The 26,006-nt window shown below is 36.4% G+C and overlaps 1 protein-coding gene across 4 annotated transcripts in view; it reads right to left on the bottom strand.

The window, feature by feature from the left end:
• The window catches only part of KIF16B (kinesin family member 16B), a 150,884-nt gene that overhangs the window by 66,505 nt on the left and 58,373 nt on the right, over positions 1–26,006 (bottom strand). For all 4 annotated transcript variants that reach the window (XM_067292883.1, XM_067292885.1, XM_067292884.1 and 1 more), the window contains exons 13-17: positions 12,655–12,774; positions 12,086–12,137; positions 10,666–10,803; positions 5,030–5,112; positions 4,842–4,930 (exon numbers count right to left, since the gene is read on the bottom strand). In XM_067292883.1, coding sequence (XP_067148984.1) covers positions 4,842–4,930; positions 5,030–5,112; positions 10,666–10,803; positions 12,086–12,137; positions 12,655–12,774 — 482 coding nt within the window. The remainder of the gene's footprint in view (positions 1–4,841; positions 4,931–5,029; positions 5,113–10,665; positions 10,804–12,085; positions 12,138–12,654; positions 12,775–26,006) is intronic.

The raw sequence follows: 26,006 nt of genomic DNA, 5'->3' as shown, positions 1-26,006 counted from the left end.
TTTAGTAATCATTACCAGATATAGTGCCTAAGATAATGCAGAGAGATTGTTTTGTGCATGATGCAATCTGCCTCAGTTACCACCACTAACAAACGTTCAGACTGAAAAAAGAAGCTTAAAAATTTAGATAACAGAACTCTTGACCTACTGAGCATAAATTAAGTCAGTTCTTTACCATAAATAACAAATCAAGACAGAATTTTCTACAATTTGAGACTCCTCAAGTCTTAAAACACTAGGCCAGTTAAACAAACAAAAATGTCCATCTCCCACCTGCCAGCAGTGTCCTAACCTCCAGGTTATAATGTCACCGTAGGAGAGGGTGACACACACACCCACACACACACCCACACACCCCACACTTGTTGGAGCTGTGCTACCATGCAGAAGCGTCTAGCTGATTTCTGGTACAACAAAGGAGCGTGACTCCTTGCTCAGTAATGATGGCCCTTGCCTTGAGTGAGGAAGAAACGCGGGAGGAGGAATGGAGGAATCCCCTGTCTCCCCTCCCAGCATGGTGCAATTTTACCCAAAGACAGCAGCAGCTCTGGGTGTAGGCAGCAGCAGACTTTTAATATTCAGGGCACATTCTTGACAAAGCCTGTGGTACCAGTACTTTGCACGTTTGGGAGAGTTCTCATGGAGCACACACTAGGGGTTAAACTCCTAAATTTCGCTGCAAACACCACAATAGGAGAGATGTTATTTATCCGCTATCACAACAACTGAAAGCAATAACCCACAGGCTCTTCTGCCATTTACTGCTAAAGATGATAGATCTTACAAGCTGCTTATTACAATCTACAGAAACTGCAAATTTAGCTGCCAGGTTATTAATACTAAAATTGGAAGAAAAGGGTTGAAAGTAGTAAATTAACAATAGGCAGAACGCTGGTCAGCTACAGAAATCCCACAAAAAGCAATGGGTCTGCTGTTGCATCTACATCTACATTGCTGGTGACCATCAGTTCTCATAGTGTGATGATTTACTGAAAGCTGTCAAACCAGGAACGAGGCAATACTACAGTCTGTTATAAAGAGTCACAATAAAGGAAGTAGTCCAAGTCCTAGGTTGCTCCTGGATGCTAAAATAATAATAAAACCCAAGCCAAATTTAGTGAAGGATAGTCTTTTTCCATCTCTACTTTCCTAGAAAGCAACACGCTCCTCCTCACCTAACGACTTTGCTACAATTACCTTGCCTTTTGAACTCCAGAGATTAGGTTTATTGAATATGTTTTACCCAGACTGAACACAGACACCACTTAGAAGAATAACCACTGCAGGACTGTACTTGCTCAGCAGCATCCCCAGCTGGAAGTCCAGAACTCAGGTGTTCTGCAAGCTGTTTAACTCCTTACGGATATGGCATCATTGTCTTTAAAATATTATTACACCCTAAACATTTGTGGTCTGCTTTATCCAAAGCACGTTTTCTTTTCTTTAATTACCCTAGCTACCTGTCACCCTTAAAGTGACATTTTCTGCAGAATTACCTCCCTGGACAAACTCACCGTATGATCAGAAAAAAAACAGTGCTGTCCCAAAGCAAGAGATGGAAAGAAGACAGTGTTAGCATCTACTTAGACGAATCAAACATTGTCATGGAAGCGCAGCCTAAGCTGAAAAGCTGCTGTTGTCAAATTGCTGTCCGTAAAGACACATCAGTAATGGAACATGTTTTCTTCCACTGATTTCTAAGATCATGGTTCAGTTAAACAGCAGAGCAAACTTCACAGCCTGCCTTCTCTTTGCAGCAGTCATAAAAGCAGTAAAAGCAGTCATAATTGAAATTATTATTTTTTTAAATCACTGATCTATTAGGACACAGACAGCCTCTGCATTGTGTGGGTAATGTATTTTATTAGGTGTGGCATATATTATTTTAAACATTGTTAAAGTGTCCGAAGATAGGGATAAGAGCTTAAATTACAAATACACAACTTTGAGCTTCCTCACTTAGAGGAAAACATGTGTATGTAACAGTGACAATGTCCAACTTTGAACAGGTTTTATTGCTCACAAACAAGTGACAGTCATGCAGACTTGCATTCCTCCTGTAATGAGCCTTAAGCATAATCCTGGTTTGTGTTTACAAATTAAGCAAGACAAAACACCTATTCTCGCAAGTCAATTCGCAAAGATTAATTGAATGCAGACTAGCAGAAGAATACCAATAATTAACCCTCTGCTCATAGTTTACTGTCTAATAAAATACAGGCATGAAAATGTTCAGGAGTATGAGGAGTATTTCACCTCAGTTTCAACAAGAGTAGTTCCCTCATAATCACACCGAAGGAGGGAAATAAAAGCTACAAGTGCTAAATAGGAAAAACTATAGTGTTTCTGAAAATTGCTGAGTACATTGGTAATTTAAAGATATTAATCATATTGTAAGATTTCCAGGAAAGCAAGGTGAGGTGTTTGAAGATCTGATAAGGAAGAAAGAAGCCATCTTCCACAAAACACACTGAAAAAAAATGAATTTGGTGCTATCTATTCCATCCCAGAGGCAATCAATTAACTCTTTAGACATATTTTTATATGGCTCACAGAAAAAAAATCCTCTCTATCAAACATGATTTGACATTATCTGAACTCCTTGGGCAGGGAAATCATTCTTAAGCCTATGCTCACCTGGACCTTGACCATACTGTTATATTTTACTGTAAATCTGAAAGACTACAACTGAAGCAATGCTGAAACAATATGTCCTAGTCTACAGTGATTGCAAAGTGTCAAGGTTGGTATGTGCTGCCATTCAGAGAGATCTGGACAGGCTGGAGAGAGGGGTGGAGAGGAACCTCATGAAGTTCAACAAAGGCAAGTGCAGAGTCCTGCACCTGGGGAGGAATAACCCCATGCACCAGGACAGGCTGGAGGTGGATCTGCTGGAAAGCAGCTCTGCAGAGAAAGACCTGGGAGTCCTGGTGGACAAATTAACCATGAGGCAGCAATGTGCCCTTGTGGCCAAGAAGGCCACTGGTATCCTGGGGTGTATTAGGAAGAGTGTTGCCAGCAAGTCGAGGGAGGTGATCCTCCCCCTCTACTCAGCCCTGCTGAGTACCACATCTGGAGTCCTGCGTCCAGTTCTGGGCTCCCCAGTATGAGAGACATATGGCACTACTGGAGCAAGTCCAGCATAGGGCTACTAAGATGATTAGGGGACTGGAGCATCTCTCTTATGAGGAAAGGCTGAGAGAGTTGGACCTCTTTAGCCTGGAGAAGAGAAGACTGAGAGGGGATCTTATTAATGTGTATAAATATGTAAAGGGAGGGTGTCAAGAGGATGGGGCCAGACTCTCTTCAGTGGTGCCCAGCGACAGCACAAGAAGCAACGGGCACAAATGGAAACACAGGGAGTTCCACCTGAATATGAGGAAAAACTTCTTTCCTGTGAGGGTGACAGAGCACTGGAGCAGGCTGCCCAGAGAGGTTTGGAGTCTCCTTCTCTGGAGATATTCAAAACCTGCCTGGACGCGATCCTGTGCAATGTGCTCTAGGTGATCCTGCTTGGGCAGGGGGGTTGGATTTGGACCATCTCCAGAGGTCCCTTCCAACCTTAACCATTCTGTGATTCTGTATTGTGCAGTATAATGCAGTTATTCATAGCAGTATTCAGTGTAACATTATTACTCTAGGAAGTGATGAAGGTAGCAGATTCATAATCAGAGGTAACAGAATAGCCAGGAACTTTCCCTAGCCCTCAACAGCAACTGTCAATGGAAGATCAACCTATTTGAAAAGGCTGAAAGAGAGAAAAAAAAAAAAGTCTACATTTTGACCTTCTCTTTCACCTCTGTCTGAAAAAAGATGTGTAATTTATGAGCAACCAGCTCAGTGTCTTGAGTTCTTTGTAGGTAACTTAGTAGCAAGAGAGCAACAATGACATTTGAAGCAGTTTTTACACATACCACAATATTTAACACATTATTTAACTTGAATTTGTCATTACCTGTTCAATCTTCCTAAGTTCTAATGGACAAAGAGCAATCCCACACAAACTCAGGAATAAAGCTGCACTATCAAAATATGGCCAATTTTTCAAAAGCACGTAGGTGGTTAAGGTGTTTCATCTCATGCTCAATTCAAAACACAAGCACTAGCCATTTGGGGGGGGGAAAATCTGAACACAACACCACCAATTCTCTCTAAATTACTTTAAGAACACTGGTAAAAACATTAAAAACAGTTTCTCTACAACAAGCAGTCTATTTCATTTTAACTGCATAATAAAACTGTTCTCCATATCCTACCCTAGCCACCTACTAAGAGGTATATAGATGAGAACCTAAGACACTAATTTCCTGGCCTTTTTATGCCTGTATTGGTATTAAATGAACTTTAGAAGTCTTACTTAATTTCCAGTTTACAATACATTTTTCTCAGGAAAAAAAAGTTATCTTGTAATTCTCAAGAAAGTATAAATGTAAAGTTTGCAATATCATAATTGTGCTGGACTGCCTTGGTTTTAATGACAAACTTTGCCTCCTGAAGTCCAGGCACTATGACTTTATTAGTGTCAGATCTGTCAGTGTGGCTGTCAGCTGGTGCAGTTACTCTTCTTGCCTTTGAGTAGTGGATCCCTTGTAAGAGCAAGTTTTCTGCATAATGGAAACCTCCTCAATGTCCTTTTATCCCATTTTCTAGCACAGACTTGAAATATTAGTTCAAATAAAGTTTCTGAAAAGTTCTTACATCATTTGGAAGCCCATTATTTAGCTTGAATGTAGTATTAACTTGAGAACAAAATAATTTCTATCACTGCCACTTGAAACATTCAAACCACTAACAAGGAGAACTGGTGCCATTTATACAACTGCATTTCAGAATATACTCACCCTGGATTATAAAGCATAACTGCTGACAGGTTCTCACAAGATTTTGAAAGATCTGTCATAGATAAGCTGAAGGAAGACAGCAGTCCACTCTAACAACAGACCATAAAATGAAAGTATTAGACAAACACTACTGTGCTTACAAACTCTTCCTTTCATTTGATGAAATTCCCCCAAATACTCAATCTCACCTTTCTTTTTTCCCTTAGCTTGGCAGCTTCTTTGGGGTGGTTAAAGCGAAACATATTGGTTCTTCCAAGTAATATAACAGCACCTGATGAGAAAAAAACCACACAATTTACTGACAACATGCTGCACCAGAAAATGCCAAATATTTTTTCAGTCATCCAATATGTAAGCAAATACTTTCATAAAGAACTTCAACTTAGAACTTAAAGTAATAAAATAAACAATTAAAGTGTATAAAGATGTATGATCACAGCCGTTAACTGCTGTGTATGTTCATTCCTTCATGTTCCTAGTTAAAAAAAAAAAAAAAAAAAAAAAGCACACACTCATGCACACAACGATTAGTCATGTTGATGTTGTTCAGCTGATGAAGTAGAGGAAGCAGTAGTAGCAGCTGCCCCAAATTTTTCCTATATACTCTTTCAACACTGCTACTTTGGGGGCTAGAAACCAGCAAGTGCCAAATGTCACAGGTATGTCCATAACTAAGGCTAAGGACAAACTAACTTTCACTTCTCTGCTACTGATCCAAGACAGGTTTGAATCCACCTAAGCTGAAAGCTCCATTGCTCCATAATTTATACTCTCACTTACCTTTCTTATCTTTATATAGAAAAACATTGAAAGCTACCACTACCCAAAATAGGATTATTAGACTTTTATACCCAATACTTATTTTCAAGGGGGAAAAAATGGAATAATTTATATTGCTCAGTAAACATCCATTATTGTATTTAATCAATTACAGGTACAGATCACAAATAACGTGTTTCTGGACATTTACTATCATATTTTGAAGAAGCTGGCACCAAGATTAATACTTTCCTACTAAAAAATATATCGTCAGTGATGTCTCACTGCTGTTATGAAATGGAAGTCTTCCAAGTTAACCACCACAGAATCAAGCATTTATCTGTCGGTGGGAGGCATTTTTAAAAGAAAAAAGCTGCTATTACATTTACAGTCTGAAAGAGAACTGCACTTACACTGCTCACCGCAAACAAATTGTTACCATCTGAGAATAAAATACTGTCCTCAGCTAAGAATGCTCCTCCGAAAATTAGCTTAATCAGGAATATCAGCCCAAGTAAGATCACCCAAGCTTAGCAAAATCAATGGCAAAATTCACTGTAGTCACAGTGTCACTCCTTGCTGTCTACATCACACCTCAATTTTGGATCATACTAACATTTCACCTCAGTCTAATCTTAAACAGAAATAGCTTTCATAAATTTGTATGTAGGTTGGTATGGCAAAGACATTCCGATACCATCTTTGTAATTTATGTGCTGCAGCTGGTTGGCCCTTCCCTCATGACGTGCACTGGGCATACTTTTCAAGAAAGCATATTAAAAAGGGGCCCTGCTGGTCATGACTGCTATAGTGAAAGCAGTTAAACTCTTTCTATTCTACAACTGCTTCATATGCTCACAGTTTTCCCCAAACATGTATCTGTTCTGCTCTTGCTGTTTGCCTGGAGGGGGATTTTGATTATTTTAGCAGAGGAGGCAGTGAGGATTTCAGTGAAATTCCTTCAGCTTGGAATGAAGATAATTAGTTGTAAATATTTTTGACCACATTATTAAATGGAAACAGCTTCAGTGAATTTAAATTTCAGAATGAGTACAAATATAGGTAACTGTTCCTAACTTTACAAATATAAAACCGAACAGTGTACTTAAGTACATGAACGTTTGAAAACACATGACTGATCAAATGAACAACTGCTGGGCTTCTCTCTTAGTACATCTCTGAATGTATGATCATGATCATGGGAGGAGGAGATTTGGCATAGGTCTGAATAGGAGGAAAGAGAAGAGATATGCACATGACATGATACATCATTATGGGAAGTATTTAATACACTAATACAGCCAATGTACAGGTTAGAACAGGAATTACAGCTCCTCCCCCCATTAAATTCCTCTTTTCTATCTAAGCATGTCACAGACATTACTGCATGATGCTGCTTTTTGTCTCTATACTCTTTCTTTTAAATCTTATTCCAGAATTTAGGAAAAACTGTACAATCTTAATTCACATTTGACAAAACTTAGGCTGTGATGGTGCTGCTTATCTATTCAGGAAAAAAAGTCCGTATCAAAACTGTTCTGTATAATATTTCCTAAGTACTAGTTTAGATGGCCCACTATTATGCTATTGTACAATGCAGCTCCCCATCTGAATGCATGTGTGCAAAATGTAGAGTAAGTGTTGGCACGGAAACAACAGAATTTTCTATGGGTTTTGCTTTCCATTTATTTACTCTAAGCAATAATTCTCATTCTCATTGAATGTAAAGCAGCAAAGGAAAAAAGGTTTATCAAATACAATGATACTACTAAAAATACACACAAAAAAACAAGCAATAAAAAGTCTGTACCATTTGGGGAACTCTTATCAGGTAATTTAGCTAGTTTCTTCCCATACGTAAATGGCCAGAAAGTATATGAAATAAATAAGAAGAATATATGTTCAAATATCATCAAGCATCACTCAACTACATAGATCAGTATTTTGGAACTATACAAACAAATGTATCCATAATTAATCTTCCTAATATTTTAGAAGTTATTTTTTAACTAATGAATATGAAAAAAAAAAAAAGTGGGAGATATCAGCTACAGAAGGGTTGGCAGTTTGGCCTAAAAATGGAAAACTCAGCTTAAGCTGAGGATAAGTTTAAGGCAAAGGACAAACTATAGTATGTGAATATTAATTCATTTATCTCTAGAAATCCTAGCAGATGCTCTTAAGAATAAAAAATACTGTAGAAAGTTTATTTTACACAAAAAGGGCACATTAACCAGAATTTACAAATGCTGGAAGTAATCTGAAGAAGGAAGTATTAATTAATTACTATGCCTTTTTTTTTTAAATCTACATTCTAAAACAGCATAAAAACTTAACACATTTTCAAATGAATAGTTATTAATAATAAACGGAAACATTTAAATATATCAGCAGTTAATCAGAGATCTCTGAAGCAGATATTTAAAGATACTGGCATTTCATGCTGTGAGACTAAATGCTATCACAGCTAGGACATATGTATTGCGCACGAGTTGGTAAACTGGTTATTTCATTGGCTCTTCCCATCTGACATCGTCTTTCAGGCTCAGTCTGGTTAGACAGTCTACAGGGCAGCTTAGACAGCTGTTTTTGTACAATTTAGTAACCTAAAAGAAATCTTTGCCCCTCCTTTTGAGGTGCAAATTTCTTTAGATAGAAAGAAATACTAAAAAAAAAAAAAAAAAAGAAAAAAAAAAAGGCAAGCTTCCACTCTTCATGGGACAAAACTAAGTCATTAGGCATTACACAGTAGGCTTGGAAGAAGGAAATAACATCCAAACTCTTACCTTCTTCTGAGGCCCATCAAACCTTTACCCACTTTGAAATGTAGTAGGCTAAAGCAAAGATGAGTCATTGCAACTACAACTCTTATTCTTTCTATTTGCCATAGAAGCCAATGCTTCTAATGCTAACCATTTATCAATAGGATTTACCCAAATATAAGGCAAAGAGGATTGGGCTTTCCCCCCACCCAGAAAGTTCTTCTAAAAAACATGTCAACCTTAGATTTGCTGCTGAAAAATCTGTCATCTTCTCCATACGCCTGTTCTTTAATGTTATCTTGCATGTGACGGAAGCCTAGGTCAGCGAGTACAACTGCCACCTGTGACAAAAGCAAGCTATCACATGCCAAAACATCAGTGATAAACCGCCTGTGGGCCAACTCTTTACCGAGGTCATGAGTTAAAAACCTCTGTTACCTCTGATCAGCTGGTCTCTGCTAACTCGCTCCAGCAGAGCAAGTCTGTTCTAACTCCTTCATAGCTCTTGGAAAGAGTTCAGGTGGTGCTGAAAACCCAGCTGAAATCACGGGACCATGCTCAGGCTGCGTGTGACAGCGTGCTTGGGAAGTACAGAAAATCAGATTGGACAGGAAAGATGTACGAGGGTGAGGAACATGTAATTCCAGGCCTGGTGCGCACCCATACAGGACCATACATTTGGGTATGCAGAAGGAAGGTCATGGACTGTGGAAAAGTGGGTGCATATAGTAAGATGGTGGGAAGAGAGAGGATCCTAGTTTCAGAATTGTGGTTGGGTGTGGGAGTACAATATATGATAGGAAGATACTTCCCATCTTCAAGATGATTTTTCTTCTCTCCTAGAAGGGCAAACAAAGTGTAACAAGGCATTATTTTATACTGGGGTAAACGCTGGATTTTAAAAATGTATTTGCTTGCCAAGAATCAGTAAAACATGATGTAAATACTTCCAAAAATATCTGTCACTGGAAAGCATTACCTGCTTTCCCAAGTGATAGCAGAAAGTTCCAGATAATTCATTCTATGCTCACCATTCCTTGGAGGCAAGGAACAATCCTCTTCCATTACCCTTTCTTCCCTCATCTATGAATAAACTCATTTACAGCCTGATCTTCCCCTTCACTTGACTCAGGCCAAAACACGCAGACCTGCCTGTTCCTACCATGTACACAGAAAAATGCCTGAGGCAATTAAAAGAAGAGAGCACTCTGATAAGCAGTCATCCCCACCAAAAAAAAGAAAAGAAAAAAAAGATCACCTGTAAGCTTGGTTCTAAAGAAAATGTCAGTGGAAATGAAAGATTAATTTGATGAAAACTGACTATCTGTAACAGAAATGACAACTGCATTGCTCTCTTATTTTACATGAATAAGTAGATGCTTTGCTGAATCAACATCCCCTTTCCACACCAAAATTCCTTACTTTCTGAAAGCAAAATCTTGAAGTGCTTGAGTTCAGAAAAGATACAAGATTATCCTCGTTCAACACTGTCCTTTCCACTGAACTCCTAATTTGTTCAAGTAAGTTTGCTCTGAGGGTTTCTTTCCAGGGATGTAAAGCGACACTGTTTCTTCAGCAGCAGAGCTGGGTCACAACCTCACTGCTAAACAGAAAAGCGTTCTGGGTGCTCCTGGAAGAAACGCTGAGAACCTCTGCTGTAGAACTCATCAGCTTAGTTGTTTCACCAGTCCTTTCCAGGCCAACACTACACATCTTTGCTCCCAGCTGTCCCAGTTGCTTTTTCATTTCCAGATTTTAAAGTTTCTGCACTGAAATTATAATTCTCTAACCTTCCTCCATTACAGTTAGCCTCTCCCTTTGTGTCATTTTACTACACCTGCAGTTAACGGATACTCTAGCTGAATCTACTGCTATACAAAAGGATTTGCCAAAAGAGTGTTAGCAGGACTGGCCGGCCTGAAATTCGGGGCGGGGGAAGTCTCCAACACCATTTTGTTCGTACACAGACTGGTATTCTTTTTTTTAATATCACAGCAATCTAAGCCATCTGGCATGGAGTTTACTTTATGCATAAATTTTTAATGAAATCAAATGGTAATTATCAATTCATACTCAAGATGATAATGTAGCTTAAGTTAGTAAAGAATTCTTTTTTCACCGTATTGCAGTTCTCTGACTGAATAAACCCTCCAAGGCTCTCCTAATTGCAGAGGAGAAGAAAAGGAATCAAAATTAAAAGGAATTTAACAATAAACCCCTTAAATACAGATGGAGTTTTCAGTGTTGTTGCCAGAAAGAAAAAAAAGGACGCTGTATAAAAATTACATTATTCTGGGCAATACCTTGGTTTAGGTGTGTGGCTTCTGTAACCTGAATACCATTCACAGAACACTGAGCTCCATTCAGTGGTATTAGATTCACAGTACCATTGAGATTTTCAAAGACGCAGTGCTCACTTTCCAAATCAAGGCCATGAAGAACTAAAACACACAGAAATAAAACAACATAATTAGTCTCTTAACAACAAATAAAATTAGTAATTTGATATTAATTTATTAAAAACATATGGCACTATCTATTTGAAAATGTCCTTTCTCTTTATTCTGGATAATGTTTTGTTCTTTTTCTCATCAATTCCTACCTTTTAGCAACTGTATGCCTTGAAGGTTTACCCTGTTTATTGCTTTATTTTAATGCAGAGAGAAGTGTTTTGTTTTTTTGTGTAATCTTCTTTTCTCCCATGTTTTGGCACCAGATTAATATGTTTATTTGCACACACTTGTAGAAACTGGTTTTTTTGACTAGTTTCACTGAGTAATAATGAAAAAATCTTGACCTTAAAGCAGTTTTATTCAAATCTGATGAGACAGGATACAATATGTGATCACAGATTATTAAGCATGGCTGAAATAAGGTTCTTACTGTTTATTACACTCAGGCCTTCTATCAATCATTTATGCTACTTTCCTTCTCTTCTGTAGAGGCAATCGTACAAGAGTCGAGGAAGTCCTCCATTCTCACCAGAAACAAAGATGAAAATTTTATATATCACGTTGTCTACTGTTACAAAGCAACACATAGGTACTCTAGTTTCTCAGAATTTATTTAGAAATTTAAATTCAGACATCTTGTGACCAAAGAAAACACACAGAACTAAATTATTTGGCTCTTGATTTCTCACTTGAGAACTAAAGATTTTCACTTATTTAATGAAACTCCATTCAAGCAACATATATGTCAAGGCAGTCCAGTATTGGCACTTGTTTGCACTGATATCAAGCGAATAAGGAAATCAATAGAAGAAGCCTACCCATTTTTCATCAACTTGCAGAATTTTCATCAACATGAATCTAAAGTCCAAAGATTACTTTAGATATAACAATGTAACAATACTGTCATTACACAAAGGTTAAGAGAACAATTATGCATCAATTACGACAGGTGCTGCATGAAAAAGGGCGGTATTTCTACAGAACCCTATTTAAAGTCCACAAGAAATAGATTAACAACAAATCTCAGTGTGTATGAATAACAACACATTTTAAGCCCACAAGCTGTTTTAGAAGTTATGCTCTTTGAGGCAAATCCCACATAATTCAGATCTGTTACAAGATTTTGAAAAATAAAAATATGCAAGAACATGTGAACAACTAATTGAAAAGGGCAAAACATTGATGAAATTTTATTCACATCGTAAGACACTGGATGAAAAAAGAACAACTGAAGGAAGAATGAGTGTGAAAAAAAAAACAACTTCCTTACCAATATCCTGTTCTGTCATAGCATCTTCTCTGCCAACATATGTTTGGCCTTCCTAATTAAGACAAAATATGTTATTTTCAGCTGAACTTCTTCCCTCCCCTGCGAAGATATAATTTAACCTTCCACTTTCTCACAGCATCCTGCACCAAGTACATGTTTATACATATACATGAAAGAATCAGATAACATTCTTGGAATACCTTCATAGAGCAATCTTTATTGTACAAAACTTGAATTTGCTAGCAATATTAACTGTCCTGCATAGAACCACTTTTGTGGCAATTAATCTAGATTTAGATTTCAATTTAAGCTTTACAACAAGAAGAATGAGAAACCAATATACATGGGTAGGAATATCATACATCTATCACTATCCCCAGGATAAACCTAAGCAATAAACTGACAGATATTATAATCTGAATCAGTTACAATCTTTTAACAGCTATCTAACCGGAGTGGAGAAATGTAATGAACGCTCACTATATTTAGATTGCAAATTAATACCATAATTTGTCTACTCAAAAATCACAAGGCACACAAAGGTTGTGGAAACACAGACGTGTTTTTACCTTCAAGTGATACAAGATGATACCAGTACTAAGAAGATCATCATCAATGCCAATAAGATGAGGCAGTTCAGAATCTAACACAACACCTATCCCTTCTTTCCTAAGGGCCAAGGTTTGTTCCTGTAATGGAGAAAAGTATATTAAGATATGCAAGTAATACTGCTCTTCATTCTCTTTCTAAAACAAGTTTAATATAACTTAATCTATGTAGTATCACAAAAAATACAAGCAGGATTTATGTTTTAAATGTGATTTGTGCATTTCCAATGAGTATTCCAGCTTGTTGTTCAGGAAGTCTGTGAAGGTGCTACTTGAAAGAAGTCAAACAGCTGAATTATACTAGATAAGGAAGATCAAAAAAGAGAATAACGAAGGAAAGTTGGCTAAAAGCAAGCTAGGTACCACCTTGCACGATGGTTAAGCAGAATTTAAAGCTACACAAAATTCAGTACAACCAGGGAATGTAAACCTGAACACTGTTTGGCAATCCTTTAAATAAACTGAACCTTCCTCAATAAAAAATCTGGACACCCGGAAACCCAGTAAGCCTAAATAGTTAAAACACCCTCCAATATAATGTAAACATTGGCAATAGTAAATAAATGTACAAAGTATGTGCAGCACATAATTTCAGTACTTCAAAATTTCTTTGGGCTCCATCTGCAACAACTATTTGTAGGATAAAGTACCATTCAGCAGGAGTACAAGTGGACAAATTTAACCTTGAATGAAAAATCATTTTTAGTAATATCTTTGATGTAATATTAATTAGATAACGTGTGCAATAAATAAGAGATTAAATATAGCTTTGAAATAAGTTTTAGCATTTATAAAGTTCATTTTTCAAGTTGATATCAAATCCTATTGCCTTTCAGACATGGGAAGATAGGGGCGACAGAGACTGCGAATACCTACGCGTACCGCCCTTCAAAATGAGTCAATTTTTCCATCTACACAACTAAGCCATTACGAGCTAAGAACACTGACAACTCAGCAAGGGGAGGTACCATACACAGCCATCACCGCTGTACATTATGTATATATGCTTTTTTCTCTTGGTGCTAGCAAACACAGAAAATAAATTTTCTGACAACAGTGTGACTACTGCTTTTCCAAGTCATCGATATGCATCCTTCAGAGCCAACCAAGACGGCACGCTGTTTGTGAGAAAACCTGGATAGACTGTAATGCACATTTGCCTAAGCACAGCAACTTGACAAATCTGCACAAAGAAAACGGGTGTAGTATCTCATTTCCCTGTACAATATAAAGTGTAGTCAACATCGATATTGTTATAAAGATTCTTTTTGTAACATACAAGTGGGCAAAATGAGATGATGGCACAACAAACAAAAGATACTCCAAAACAAAACCAGGAAATCCTGCTCTGCTAATGGATGAATTAAAAGTTCTCCAGCATTCAGAAAGAACAAAAAAAGCCGTGATTAATGTTGCCCTGCAGCTCTCTGACATTCAAACTGTATTCAGCTACTCCTTGATATTATAAAAGTGTCACCTCATAAAACCAAAAAAAATACAGCTTAAATCATTGTTCAAGTGAAAAAGTAATTTCAGACAAAAATATCTATCACATATTAAATATTTATTGAGTGGCATCTACTGTTATGCATAATTTATAATGGTCCTATATCACAAGGTTGAAGACTTAAAATACTGAAGACTGGTGGTCATTTACACAATTGCTGGCACCTTTGGCCCAATGGAACTGATAAAATATTAAGAGCTGAACATTTTTCCCAGAATAACAAAGAATTTGGCAGCATCCCTAACTGAGGAAAAAACAGACTTCCTAGGAGGTAAGGAAATTATTACTGGGTGAGAAAAATCTATCACAAATAATTAAAAATAAAGAAAAAATATGCTTCTTCATTTTGGGTTCTTTAATATTAAAGACATTTATTATTACTATATTCTGTCTATTCAGAAATAAAATATGTGCAATTTTTATTTAAACTGATGTGTTATTTATTCAGATCTAAAATTAAAGAAATAGCATTTCTAAACCCTTATTTTGTAAATGACTATCATTCATACACAGAACGTATCCTTTCGATGGAAGCATTATAAATCCAATAAATGCAACAGACAATAGCTGAGATTAATTTCATTTTTTTTTACTTTAATACTTTCTGTAAATTAACTTTTATCTTCAGATATAATTTACTAAAAATCCTGAATCTGATTCAGGTATCTGGAGTAACTCTTCAACTTTAATTGCTTGAATTGAAACATTATTCCAGATTCAAAAGCTTCTCCCATAGAAAACTCCAAACTACTGTGCACTTCTGTCCAAATCTAAATTTCAGGAACTCTATCACCAGAAGATCTTTAACACTCTGTTCTCCCAAAATGAAAGAAAGGGAAGAAAAAGTCCAGAAAGACATAGCTAAATTGCCACTCTTTCACCCTTACTACCATAGGAAGGACACTTCCGAAGGAGGAGGGACCTCTTTTGAAAAAAATCAAAGATCTATAAGCTATTTTAAGGCAACAAAATGATTAGGTTTGATCCACAATTTGATTCACTCTCATTTATACGACAGAATTTTAAAAAGCAGTGAATCCATAAGACAAATAACAAGAGTGGAAAAGGCCATTGTCCCTAATAAAAAATATTAATTCGGAAAATTTAAGAAAACTCAAGGTACTATTTAAGAAAGATGAATGAATTGCATGCATCTTATCTTGATTTATCCCTGATCCAAAAAGTGTACATGGACTCCCTCTGTATTTAAGATGCATTCTTAAACTGCAGAAAATAAAGCAAGCCAAGTATTATACAGAAAGGAGCACTCCAGCGAATTTAAGCGGCTACTCTGAAAGGTCACTTTGTGAGGAGAAACAAGTTTTCTTCTTTTAGAGTCGCTAGATCAAATGGGCTCATTTGAAGAGCAGAAGTTCAGTCAGAACAGAATTCTGATTAGCTACATAAGAAATCACTTTCTTGAGTCAAAGCTAAATTAAGGAGATTATTTTGTTTATTTAAATGATGGTCTTTTGAAATTCAGCTCTGACTCAGGAGTCAGAAATATCCTGATATATTCACAAACAACTCTGTGACAGACATAAGAGCTATAATGAAATCTCATCCCTTCTCCACAGCTGTATTTAATTTGCTGTATTAACCAGAAATGGAAGCATTTCCAAGCTGGCAGGCAAGATATGTTCTGGCAGTTCAGAAACAAAATGTTTGTGTAAAGTACCTATTCGGGCCTATGAACTAATCAAGTTTAACCATCTACAACTGCCCATGACAAAGAACACTTATGCATTAAAGAAACTCTATGTATCTTATGTATATAAATATATGTATGTATGTATATATAGGTACAGCTACATATGTATGTTGCATATGTGTATGTATATTTATATATATAAAAAGTAGTTTTGAAAATGGAATCACAGAAAGTTTACTTTTTTTTTTTAAACCAGCAGCAGATTAAAAAAGAGCCCAGAAGACATCTCTAATATTCACTGACCAATCTACCAATACAGTGAAACACAAGCAAAGTCTCTGCTGTTTTCTACTGCTACTGGTCCAGCACACATTAATAAGTCTATGTAATTATTACACTGCTCTTTTAATGAACAGCATTCCCTTGCAGCAGTTTAATTTCCATTATGCTTTCCATTGCAAAACCTCAATTCTTCTATTTAAATATTGAACAGTTAACTGTTGGCACACAGTTCTGAGAAAACACTGTGAGGATACTTTCAGTAAAAACAGAACATTATGCTGGCCAAGTAAATTGTCCAGATGTCTATATTTAAATTATGCAATAATGTATAATACCTAATTAAAGAAATTATGGGTAAAAATAGGTAATGGCAGAAATTTTGCATTAATATTTAACCAGATTCTAACTAGAGCAGATTCTTTTGCTAACAAGTACTTTGGGTGCATTTGATTTCATTGCAAATATGATATTATATCGTGGGTTCACAAAAATGTCTGAAGATCCTCAGTGGCCTAGCACAAAGTTCTCTATAAAATATACATATGTAAACTGTACATAAAGGAAGTTCTTAATTCTTGATTGTTTTTTCTCCAGTTATGCAGGAAATAGTTATATTCAGGACAGTTTGCATTTCTTTTAAATCACTCATATTTATCACTCTGAGCAATACTCCATATTGCTCAAAGTTTTGCTCAGCACTTAAAATGTTTATTTCAAAACCCAGCAGACAGGTAGAATTACAGAGATTATGCAAAAAGAGACAGTAAGAAATATAAATGAAACAGCCTCGGCTGGTCATTCCACAACCAAGGTGGAAGAAAAACCCCGGGGCTTAACTTGCTGAAATCAGAAATTTATATAACCCCATCCCAGAATGGTGAAAGGTCAGGTACAAGAAACTTCTGCTCCATAGCAGGAATTCTTAACAAATGCAGGAAGCTGAGGGCTGGTACCACTGAATTATGATAAAAAAAAGATATGCCCACACCATTCAAAGCCAGGGTGCCCACGTGTGCTCTAAGAGGGCTATGCTGCTTACATTTCCATAGCTAACCCTTTCAGAACAGGCTTAGGTATATCACCTGGCAAAGTGCTGCATGGTGTAAAGATACCTTTCTTGAGAAGGGTCTTGCCTCTTTTGGTTGTCATTGTATGTGTCTGTGTGTGTGTGTGGGGGGGGGGGTGATGTGGGGGGGTGTATACAAATTTAGAAGGAAAACAAAGAGGCAACTGGAAAAAAAGTATAAAGTAAAATCAGGTTGACCAGCAAATACAAAAGAAATGCCTGGATAAACTGCAGTCACTCTTTAACAGAAAAATGAGAGAAATTACAGAGGAAAAGCTGTACAAAGATATGGCTGGCATTCAGGGAATGCCTAAACAGGCTGATATTCTTCCAGTCGGGAAAGAGAAAACAAGAGGTAACTGCAGGACAGGAGACATGTACAAAGCCACGAGTGGGAGAGCTCCCTGTAGGGGAATGTTCAATCACTGTTTCTTACAGGACAAGAGAACTAGGCAGCATAAAAGAAAACTCTTTAGCAGCAATTCAAAAACAAAAGACGACAATCTTCATGCAACACCTTGTTAAACTGCAAGATGCTGTGGGCATCAATAGTTTGCGTACATTCAAAAAATGAACTGGACAAATGGTGGGCAAAGGAAGGGAGGGAGTCTTCTGTGGACTTCACTGCACAAGGGTCTAGTCCCAGAGCTCCAGGACCTGCACCCACAGGAAACGGGCAAAGTATTCTGGGGGAGGATCACTGCCCGCTTGCCCTGGGTCATATTCCCATATTGGCTAGTGTCAAACAAATGCTGCTCAGCTACAGGGGTATTTAATCTCACCCAGTATAACCTTTCTTTAACAGCTGATATACTGGGCAAAGGACGAGAATGTTGGAGTTTGATTTAAGCTCAGATTTGCTGGTGTTTCAAAGTATATACACCCTATAAATGCACTTTAGAAATGTGTGTTATCAATAGAAATCCTCAGTCTCTTTTGAATCTTGGTAATTTTTGTCTTTAATAGTTTCTTACAGTAATGAGTTCTTCAGCTTTTATGCATTAAAACCAACATCAGAAAACACTTCCCTCATTCACATCTGCTTTTTATCTGATGAAATGCTCTCCTCCTGTGTTCTGAGGGAATAAGAAAAATCTCACTACTTTAAACTCCAATTTCTGGTTAAAAAGTCACATAATAATTCATTATGCAGTGTTTCTCTGCTTTTGGAGAGGTACCTTGCCAGAAATCTCTGCAGAAAAGTTGAAAACAAGGAAGCAGCACTTCTGACTTGCAGAGAAATAGCTCCTTTCCTGACCACCTCCCTAACTTTGGAATTTGGGGAACCCTGCATAATTCCTGACATTTTGCAGAAAACAAGAGAAAAATTCTTTTGGGGGTATTTTTATTCTCTTTATCTAGTGCTTTCTTTTTGTTACTAGTTTCTTCAAGGTTTAGTCTAACAGCTCTACAGATACTATGTTTTTATTCAGATAGCTCCTTTAATAATGTTTTAATAATAATTTCTGAATTTTTGCATAAACAAGTACAGTAATGCTACTAGTTTTATCTATATTCATAGCTGCACATTTTAATAAAAAACTGCTTTGTATATCTTATTCATTAATAGAAAAAACTCACACCATTTAATTTGCATTAGATAGAAAAACCCTGTGTAGATCTACGCACTATCCCCTTGACTAAAGAAACTAAACTCTAATTTACTAGCACAAACAAATTTTCACTTCCACTTAATTTGTAAACCCTTTCTGAATTTAGCTTCAGGTTGTCCTCCAGTCATAAAGCCAAACAATCTAAATTATAGATCAGTGAGGTTTTATAGAATAAAACCCTGGAATTGTTTTGCTGAATAAATTACTAGAGCTTTTATCAAACAATTGAAGTACACAAGCTAAATTATTCTGCAATCTTCCATATTAATGTATTGCTTTGACACCCTACCTAAATTATCAAATAATCAGGAACTCAGATCAACAAAATATTATCTTATTACAGAATGCATCATCTGCACATTCCACAGTATTCTAAATTATCTTTAGTTATACAATTCCTGCATTGTCACTAGGACACATCTCATGCTTTTTCTGTATCATCCTCCATACAGTGGTACATCTACGTCTTTATCCATGCTAATCAAATATTCTTGCGAAAAGATGAGTGCTTTCAATGCAAATAAAAATATATTTTTCATCACTGTTGTTCCCCACTTAATTAAAATGGGGAATATTTTACCTATTTAGATAAGACAAAATCCTCCAGCATGCAATTCCTTTCTTACACAAGCTTTGAAAATGCTGTTTGCAAATACACTAAATTTCATAAATGGTGTTTGTAAACAATAACTGCCTTTCAGGAATACCTCTCCATAACTTGGTTTTAGACTTCAATGTGCATGCCATGTTGCATGACTCACATAACTGTTAAAACCTCAAGTCTGACATGAAGCCCACTGAAACAGAAACATCTAAAACTGAAAGTTTGGAGAGGTTTTTAATGGATTAAAAATAGCAGGATTTTAGAGGGTGCAAACACTCTGCAAACAGACTTCTGTTTCTATTACAGAAATTATTTGAATGATTTTGGATTTAAGTGTTCTGAAAGAAAAGTGCTATAGAAACAGATGAGCAACTTCTCTGATCTTCAATCGCAGTGCATGCTAATTACTACATTTTTAAAGAATAATTACATGCTGACTATGAAAGTTGCACTCACAATGTTAAGAGGTGAGCATACTAAAAATTTAGTAATGTACCAGTAAAGCCTATAAAAAAATATAAAAACTTGTTTGTCTAATTCTGTAGCTTAAGCAAAATTTAAGGAGTTTTGCTGCTATTTAAAATGACAGCAATGTCCCTCCTATCTGAGAAGAAATGAAGTGACCTCCTATATTACCAAGTGCGATTCCCGAATACCATAATAAATCATATTAGAGATGACACTAGGCTCTTATCCCTTATATAATTGAAATTGTTTTCAGATATCTGGTCTGAACTTACTAATAGTCAGTTCATACTCATATATTTTGCATTACTATTGACATTTAACTGAAATAATTATTTCCCTTCTCCCGTACTTATTCATTGATATAGTGACTAACAACAATCATATCTACTCCGTCTGTCATGGTTTTCCCAGGCCCGACTCTAAGTGCAATAACAACTGGCTGCAGAAATGATCACAAACTAGACAAGTTTATAAATATTTGCTAAATAGGAGAAAATTATTAGAAAAACAACAGATTTACAGGAAAAAGGTGGTTATGGATTTTTCAAACTTTAAAAATATACATATATGGCAAAAATAAACATGCCATTTTAAAGAAGTCTTCACAAGGAAAGCTTTCCTTAAAATTAAAGTCTCACAGGTCATCCTGTAAATATAACCCATTTAGGAAGTAGTATTAGTCAAGGTTTTCAATCCCTCCACAATTTACTTCAGCATAATGAATGGAGGTCAGAGTAGCAGATTTGAATCTAACATTTGCATTTAGCTTTAAATGTTTAGTTCCACTAGGCAGTATTTTAAAAGATTTTTTCTCTTTCATTTCATGTTGAGAACAGAGCTTATAAGGACTTTTCTAGCAGTTGATGAAGGTATTATCGCCTTACTTTCTTTGCCCAGAAATAATTTGCTCACTCTTACTAGGTCAGTGACAGCAAATAAAAGTTGTCACTTATGTAAAGTTTTTAATGCAAATTAAAGGACTACTAAAACGTCAGAAATAGAAAAAAAACAAAAACTTTTGATCTCAAGTCAAACATTTGAGGATGCTACAAAAAGACAGAATAAAGTAGCCTTTAAAAACTATCAATTTGATTTTGTATACCCAAAGTATAAAATAATTGGTGCTTTAAGCTGACACAAATGTCATTAGTAATTGGTTGTATGTCATAAAATGACTATGATTGTTGATACTTATCTTTTGTAAATCTGGTCAATTCAGTTGGGAAAACTAACAGTTTATCAACTATACGTATATTCCTTTAATTTGAATTCCAGCGAAACAAACCATCTCTAACACAGACTCAAGTTCTGTCTCTAATAATATACAAACTATAGAGTACACTGTCAATAGAACAACTCTTTAAATTACAGCATTTACAGTACATCTGTTAAAAGCCAGGAGAAGAGACACAGGAAATGCTCATTAGCTACAATTAATGAAACTACGGTTTATTTCACAGTTGTAACAATGAAATAAAAATGAACAAGTCATTCTAGTTTGCAATAGCCCAATATAGTTGCTTAACCGGGCACTTAAAGGTTGCTTAAAGGAACAGCATGAGAGGATCCCACATGTTTGAACTGTAATCATAATAGAAGGACCATTTTAATCAGAAATGATAATGAACCACACGTATACATGCCAAGTAAAATGAAAGCATCCATAAAATAGAGTAGGTCAAACCAATCAAGAGGCTAAACATACATAAAAGAGGAAGAAAGGGTAAGATGACAAGACTTATCATACCCAAAATATACTCACCAGAAGCATGCACTATTTGTATCAAAGGAAACTGTCCTTAAAAATTAAACAAATAAAATCAACCTATAATGTGAAATCTATAATCTAATAATTAGGCCCTAACATCAAGGCTAACAGAAATATCAAGTCCAATGAAAAAACTACTTAAATCAAGTTTCATAGCCAAGACAGACATTCCAAATATTGACTAAAGTGTAAAGTTCCCATCACATTTTTGATAAGGTCAACTAAAATTGAATGGAAATAACCAGAGAGGGGGAAAAAAAGTTATTGTAAACTCCATAATTTAGACTACAATATATATTAGCATTCTTGGCAGTCTGCAGACTTGTCAGATTCAGGTATTTTTAAAATTGTGGTCCTTTTAGCCAATGCAAGTCAACCACTGTAGCTCTGCCTACTACTAGCAGAAGAAAAATGCTTCCTTCAAAGATGCAAACGTGCCATATCCTTAGGGAGATAATGTGAAGCAATCTACCCAAACTTCAAGAAGCTATCACTGGCCTTTGCACCTTGCTCATTTATCTGACCCCTAAGCGGGATGACTGTCACCTTTTTTTTGCATTCTCAGAAAAATCTCCATGACCCTACTTTTTACCAGTGAATACAAAGTAACAAAAAACAAAGTCGTGTTAACCAAAAGAAGTATGACACCGGTTTCTTCTTCACTGACAAAGCTTTATGTTGTTTTTATAATCATATGGAGATTTCAAGACATCAGCGCACAACCACTGCGTATCAGGGCAGCCTTGCCTCTCACCTGAATTCCCAGTGATTTCTGGCAGATGTTACTGCACCTCAAAGTTATAGATCTAGTGGGAGGTGGTTCACTCCATTATGTAAATGAAGGCAACATAAAAGATTAATGGATTGATAGGGAGTACAATGTAGCACCTACAGCTACTTATAATGACTGGCAAGTTAATACCACAAATCACAACAAATGGAAGGTAAATCTTCCATTTAAATTCCAAGTCTTTGAGGCAGCCAAGCCACTAACAGCTTTATATTTTCAGAAGTTAAATAAGACCACATGACAGGTGGACATCTTAAAAAAACAAAAGTAGCCAACCAAGACTGTTACATTGAAGTTGGTTTGAATTTAACGTGTACAATATCCTTTCTAATGAGAAGCAGTTGACAGGTGGGATTAAGCCAAAAAGATCACTGGTAAATAAAAGCTTGTGACCTCCAAAAACTGTTTGTTAAGTTCAGGACAAACTTCAGTATTGCTTTACCAAAAGCAATCTACAGTATTAAACATTTAAATATGTTATCTTAAATACAGAGAGAACTCTTAGATTTCCTACCAAGACCATCTCATACTTGCACAAAACTACAGAAAATTAAACCTATAAATAAATATAACCAAACACCTTCTCAGGCATATTTCAATTAAGTGTCTTATTCCCTAAGTAAATTCAGCTCATCAATTTAGGTCTCAAAAGACTGGCAACCTTAGAGTGTAATGGCCAAATTAAAATTCTTCATGAAGAGACCCTCTCAGCATCATAAACACAGGTAAGATATAATTTCCCTGGGTTTAAGGAATCTTTAACCTTAATATCCTCCTTTTCCTTGCTCTTACACTCACTATATATCATCTTAATTCTTGAACCAAACAAGGTCCAACAGACCACAGTCTCCTTCACTTCACATTCTCTGAACTGTGTGTTGGATTTTGCATTTACAGCTATAGGGTCAAGCACTGAAACTATTCTTTTAACATGCATCAACAGGGAGGGACAGGCTGTCTGTAAAAGTTGTTCTTTGCCTTGGATCCAGTTACTTAATTTAAACTGAAAACTCAGAAACATGTCTTAAGTGGAACTCCAGGGAAACTTCAAGTTACAGTGTCACCAGGACATATATCTTCAAATTCACAAATAAATGTAACACTTGAGCTGGGGAGGTCACCATTAGCCTTTACGGGACAGGAGAGGAAGCAGACAACCATGTCGACCCAGTTATTTACAGCACAAGAGGAACACAGGGCCTCGGCATTCTAGTGTGCAAATTTAAGTTTTGGAGGGGATGTTGTAGAAGGAAAGAGGCAGTCCAGCTGGTTATTTTGCAGCACTGGGAGTCCATGACAGTGATTCATTTCCCATCTGAGTGACACTACAGGAATTTATTTCCACTTACTTCTGCTCTCTGTGATATGCAGTGCATATCATGGTGATCTCAGTTATACAGAAAAACTGATAGGTAGCTCATTGGGTCAGGAAGTTTGGCTCTTCTCATTATTTGCACAATTCTCTTTCTAGTCATGGGGAAAATATTATGTTTTGAAATATATTCATATTTTTCTTAGGCAATGAAAACCTTTCTAGTTACAAAGATAAGGTAACTTCCTGGGGGGGGAACGCAATCCCTCTCCTCAGACTAAACTAACTTGGCCATTGGTTGACATCTTTAAAAAAGTTGTAATGACAAAAATACATGATAACTCAAGATAAGCTGAACTTCCCCTACAACATTATTTTTTACTAAACCTTTTCCCTATTCATGGTCATCTTTCTCACATACATGGCATTAAATGCAGGTCAGCTGCCCAAAAGCATGATTTTATATTTGCTACATTATCAGCTTTCCTTTCCAATGGAAAAAACTTTCCTTGCAACGTTAAGTAAGTTGGTATGTTTAACTAAAAAGACAAATGCATGTGACTTTTCTATAGGGGCCAATAAATGACTCAAATGAACATCAGAAAACTGAAGCCATATTCTTTTCTTCCTTTCTCACCTTAAAACAGTTAATTGTTTATTATATAATAGCCACTCTCCCCAAGTACAATGTTTATTTTTCTTCCATAAAATTCAGAGTATCCTTGCAGTATGCAATCAGTGAATAAATGAACCTGAAGTATGTTGCAAAGAAATCACCATATCATTACTCCAAACTCTGGTTTTCTCTGAGTTTCCATTAAAAAGCTGTCATCATAGAAGCTGCAGAAGCACAGACGACAAGTGCATCTCCCTGGAAAAAAAAATCCCACTAAGGACATGTCATTCCTTCATGCACAACATAACCCACTTAACAAAAAAAAAAAAAAAAAAAAAGCAGCTTGGGACAGCTAGCCTTGCTTCCTTAGAGCAATCAAGCTTCCTATCATGACCAGGACATGGGATTTTGAACTGTTACCCTCAAAGAGAAATTTCTTTTCTTTAAAACAAACATGCCCAGATTCAACTGGAAAACAGTGGAGATCAATCATTGCCTTTTCCGCAAATTCAAAAGATGGTGTTTTCATGAGTCATGTTAGCACCTTTCTCAGCTTACCATCATCTTGTCAAACCCTACTGTTGACCACGTCATCAAACTGGAGGTCTGATACAGTAGCCTGAACTCAGCCATGGAAATTCCCACTGAGACCATCCTCCTACATAATCCAGCTATCCTACATAATGCCAGCAACCACTAACAGAGGGAGCAGGATCAAGGGGCTGCTCAGGGAGCAGCCACTACAGCCACAAGATGCATCTCAGCCCTTCCTGTTCTACATTTTTTCTCCCTTTAAGGCATATCAGCCCTCAATTTGCAGAGGAATCTACTAGGCAACAGCAAAAAGACTAGTGAACAGAAGACAGCATACTGAGTAAGTCTAGCAAGGAGGAGAAGGATGGTAATGAGCTTCTAAAGGCGGAAGGGCTGATAAGCTAATGTCACTCCTTGTAACATCCACAGATTGCTTCTTCACATAACCAAGGACTGAGCACCTACAAAAATATAAGAAGTTGAAATGCTGTTCTGTATAAAGTTATGAAAACCATCTCCAGCTTTGTGTCTTTATGCTGTGTAAACATAGCCAGAAAATGAGAACTTGAGGGGAAATGAATAAGAGTTACAAAACAAAATAAACCTCCAAACTTTGACAACCAAAGATTTCAAGATTTGCTCATGCAGGAAGATACTTTTTAAGCAGAAATGTGCCATACAGAAAATGTGAGAATTGAACAAAACACTTTCAGAACAAATCTTTCAGTAACAGTTTGTCCAGATGCAGCAAAACAGATTTTTCAAGAAATTAAATGTAAACATTTAACAGAAAGCTCTATAGAACAAATTAACATTTTGAAGGCAGGTAAGTCTATAATTGATCTATTGTGGACTAGTAAGTCCTAATTATGTTGTCTGGATCTGTAAGAGTAAAAACTCCAGATGTATAAACTGTGCCATTTATGGATGAAGTATTACTAAGTCAGTAGCTGCCCCAAATTGCAATTCTTATGCCCAAATAGTTCCTGCAAAACAATGAGACTTATCTCACATCAAAAGCAGTTGGGCTGTAAAAAATAAATAAATAGAAAAAGATCTAACTATCCCATATGATTCTGTCTAAAACCCCGTGTTTTAAAAT

Source organism: Apteryx mantelli, chromosome 3 (assembly GCF_036417845.1).
Source record: "Apteryx mantelli isolate bAptMan1 chromosome 3, bAptMan1.hap1, whole genome shotgun sequence".
Classification (NCBI taxonomy): domain Eukaryota; kingdom Metazoa; phylum Chordata; class Aves; order Apterygiformes; family Apterygidae; genus Apteryx; species Apteryx mantelli.
The sequence above is the reverse complement of the archived record's forward strand: the minus strand, read 5'-3'. Positions and strand labels throughout refer to the sequence as shown.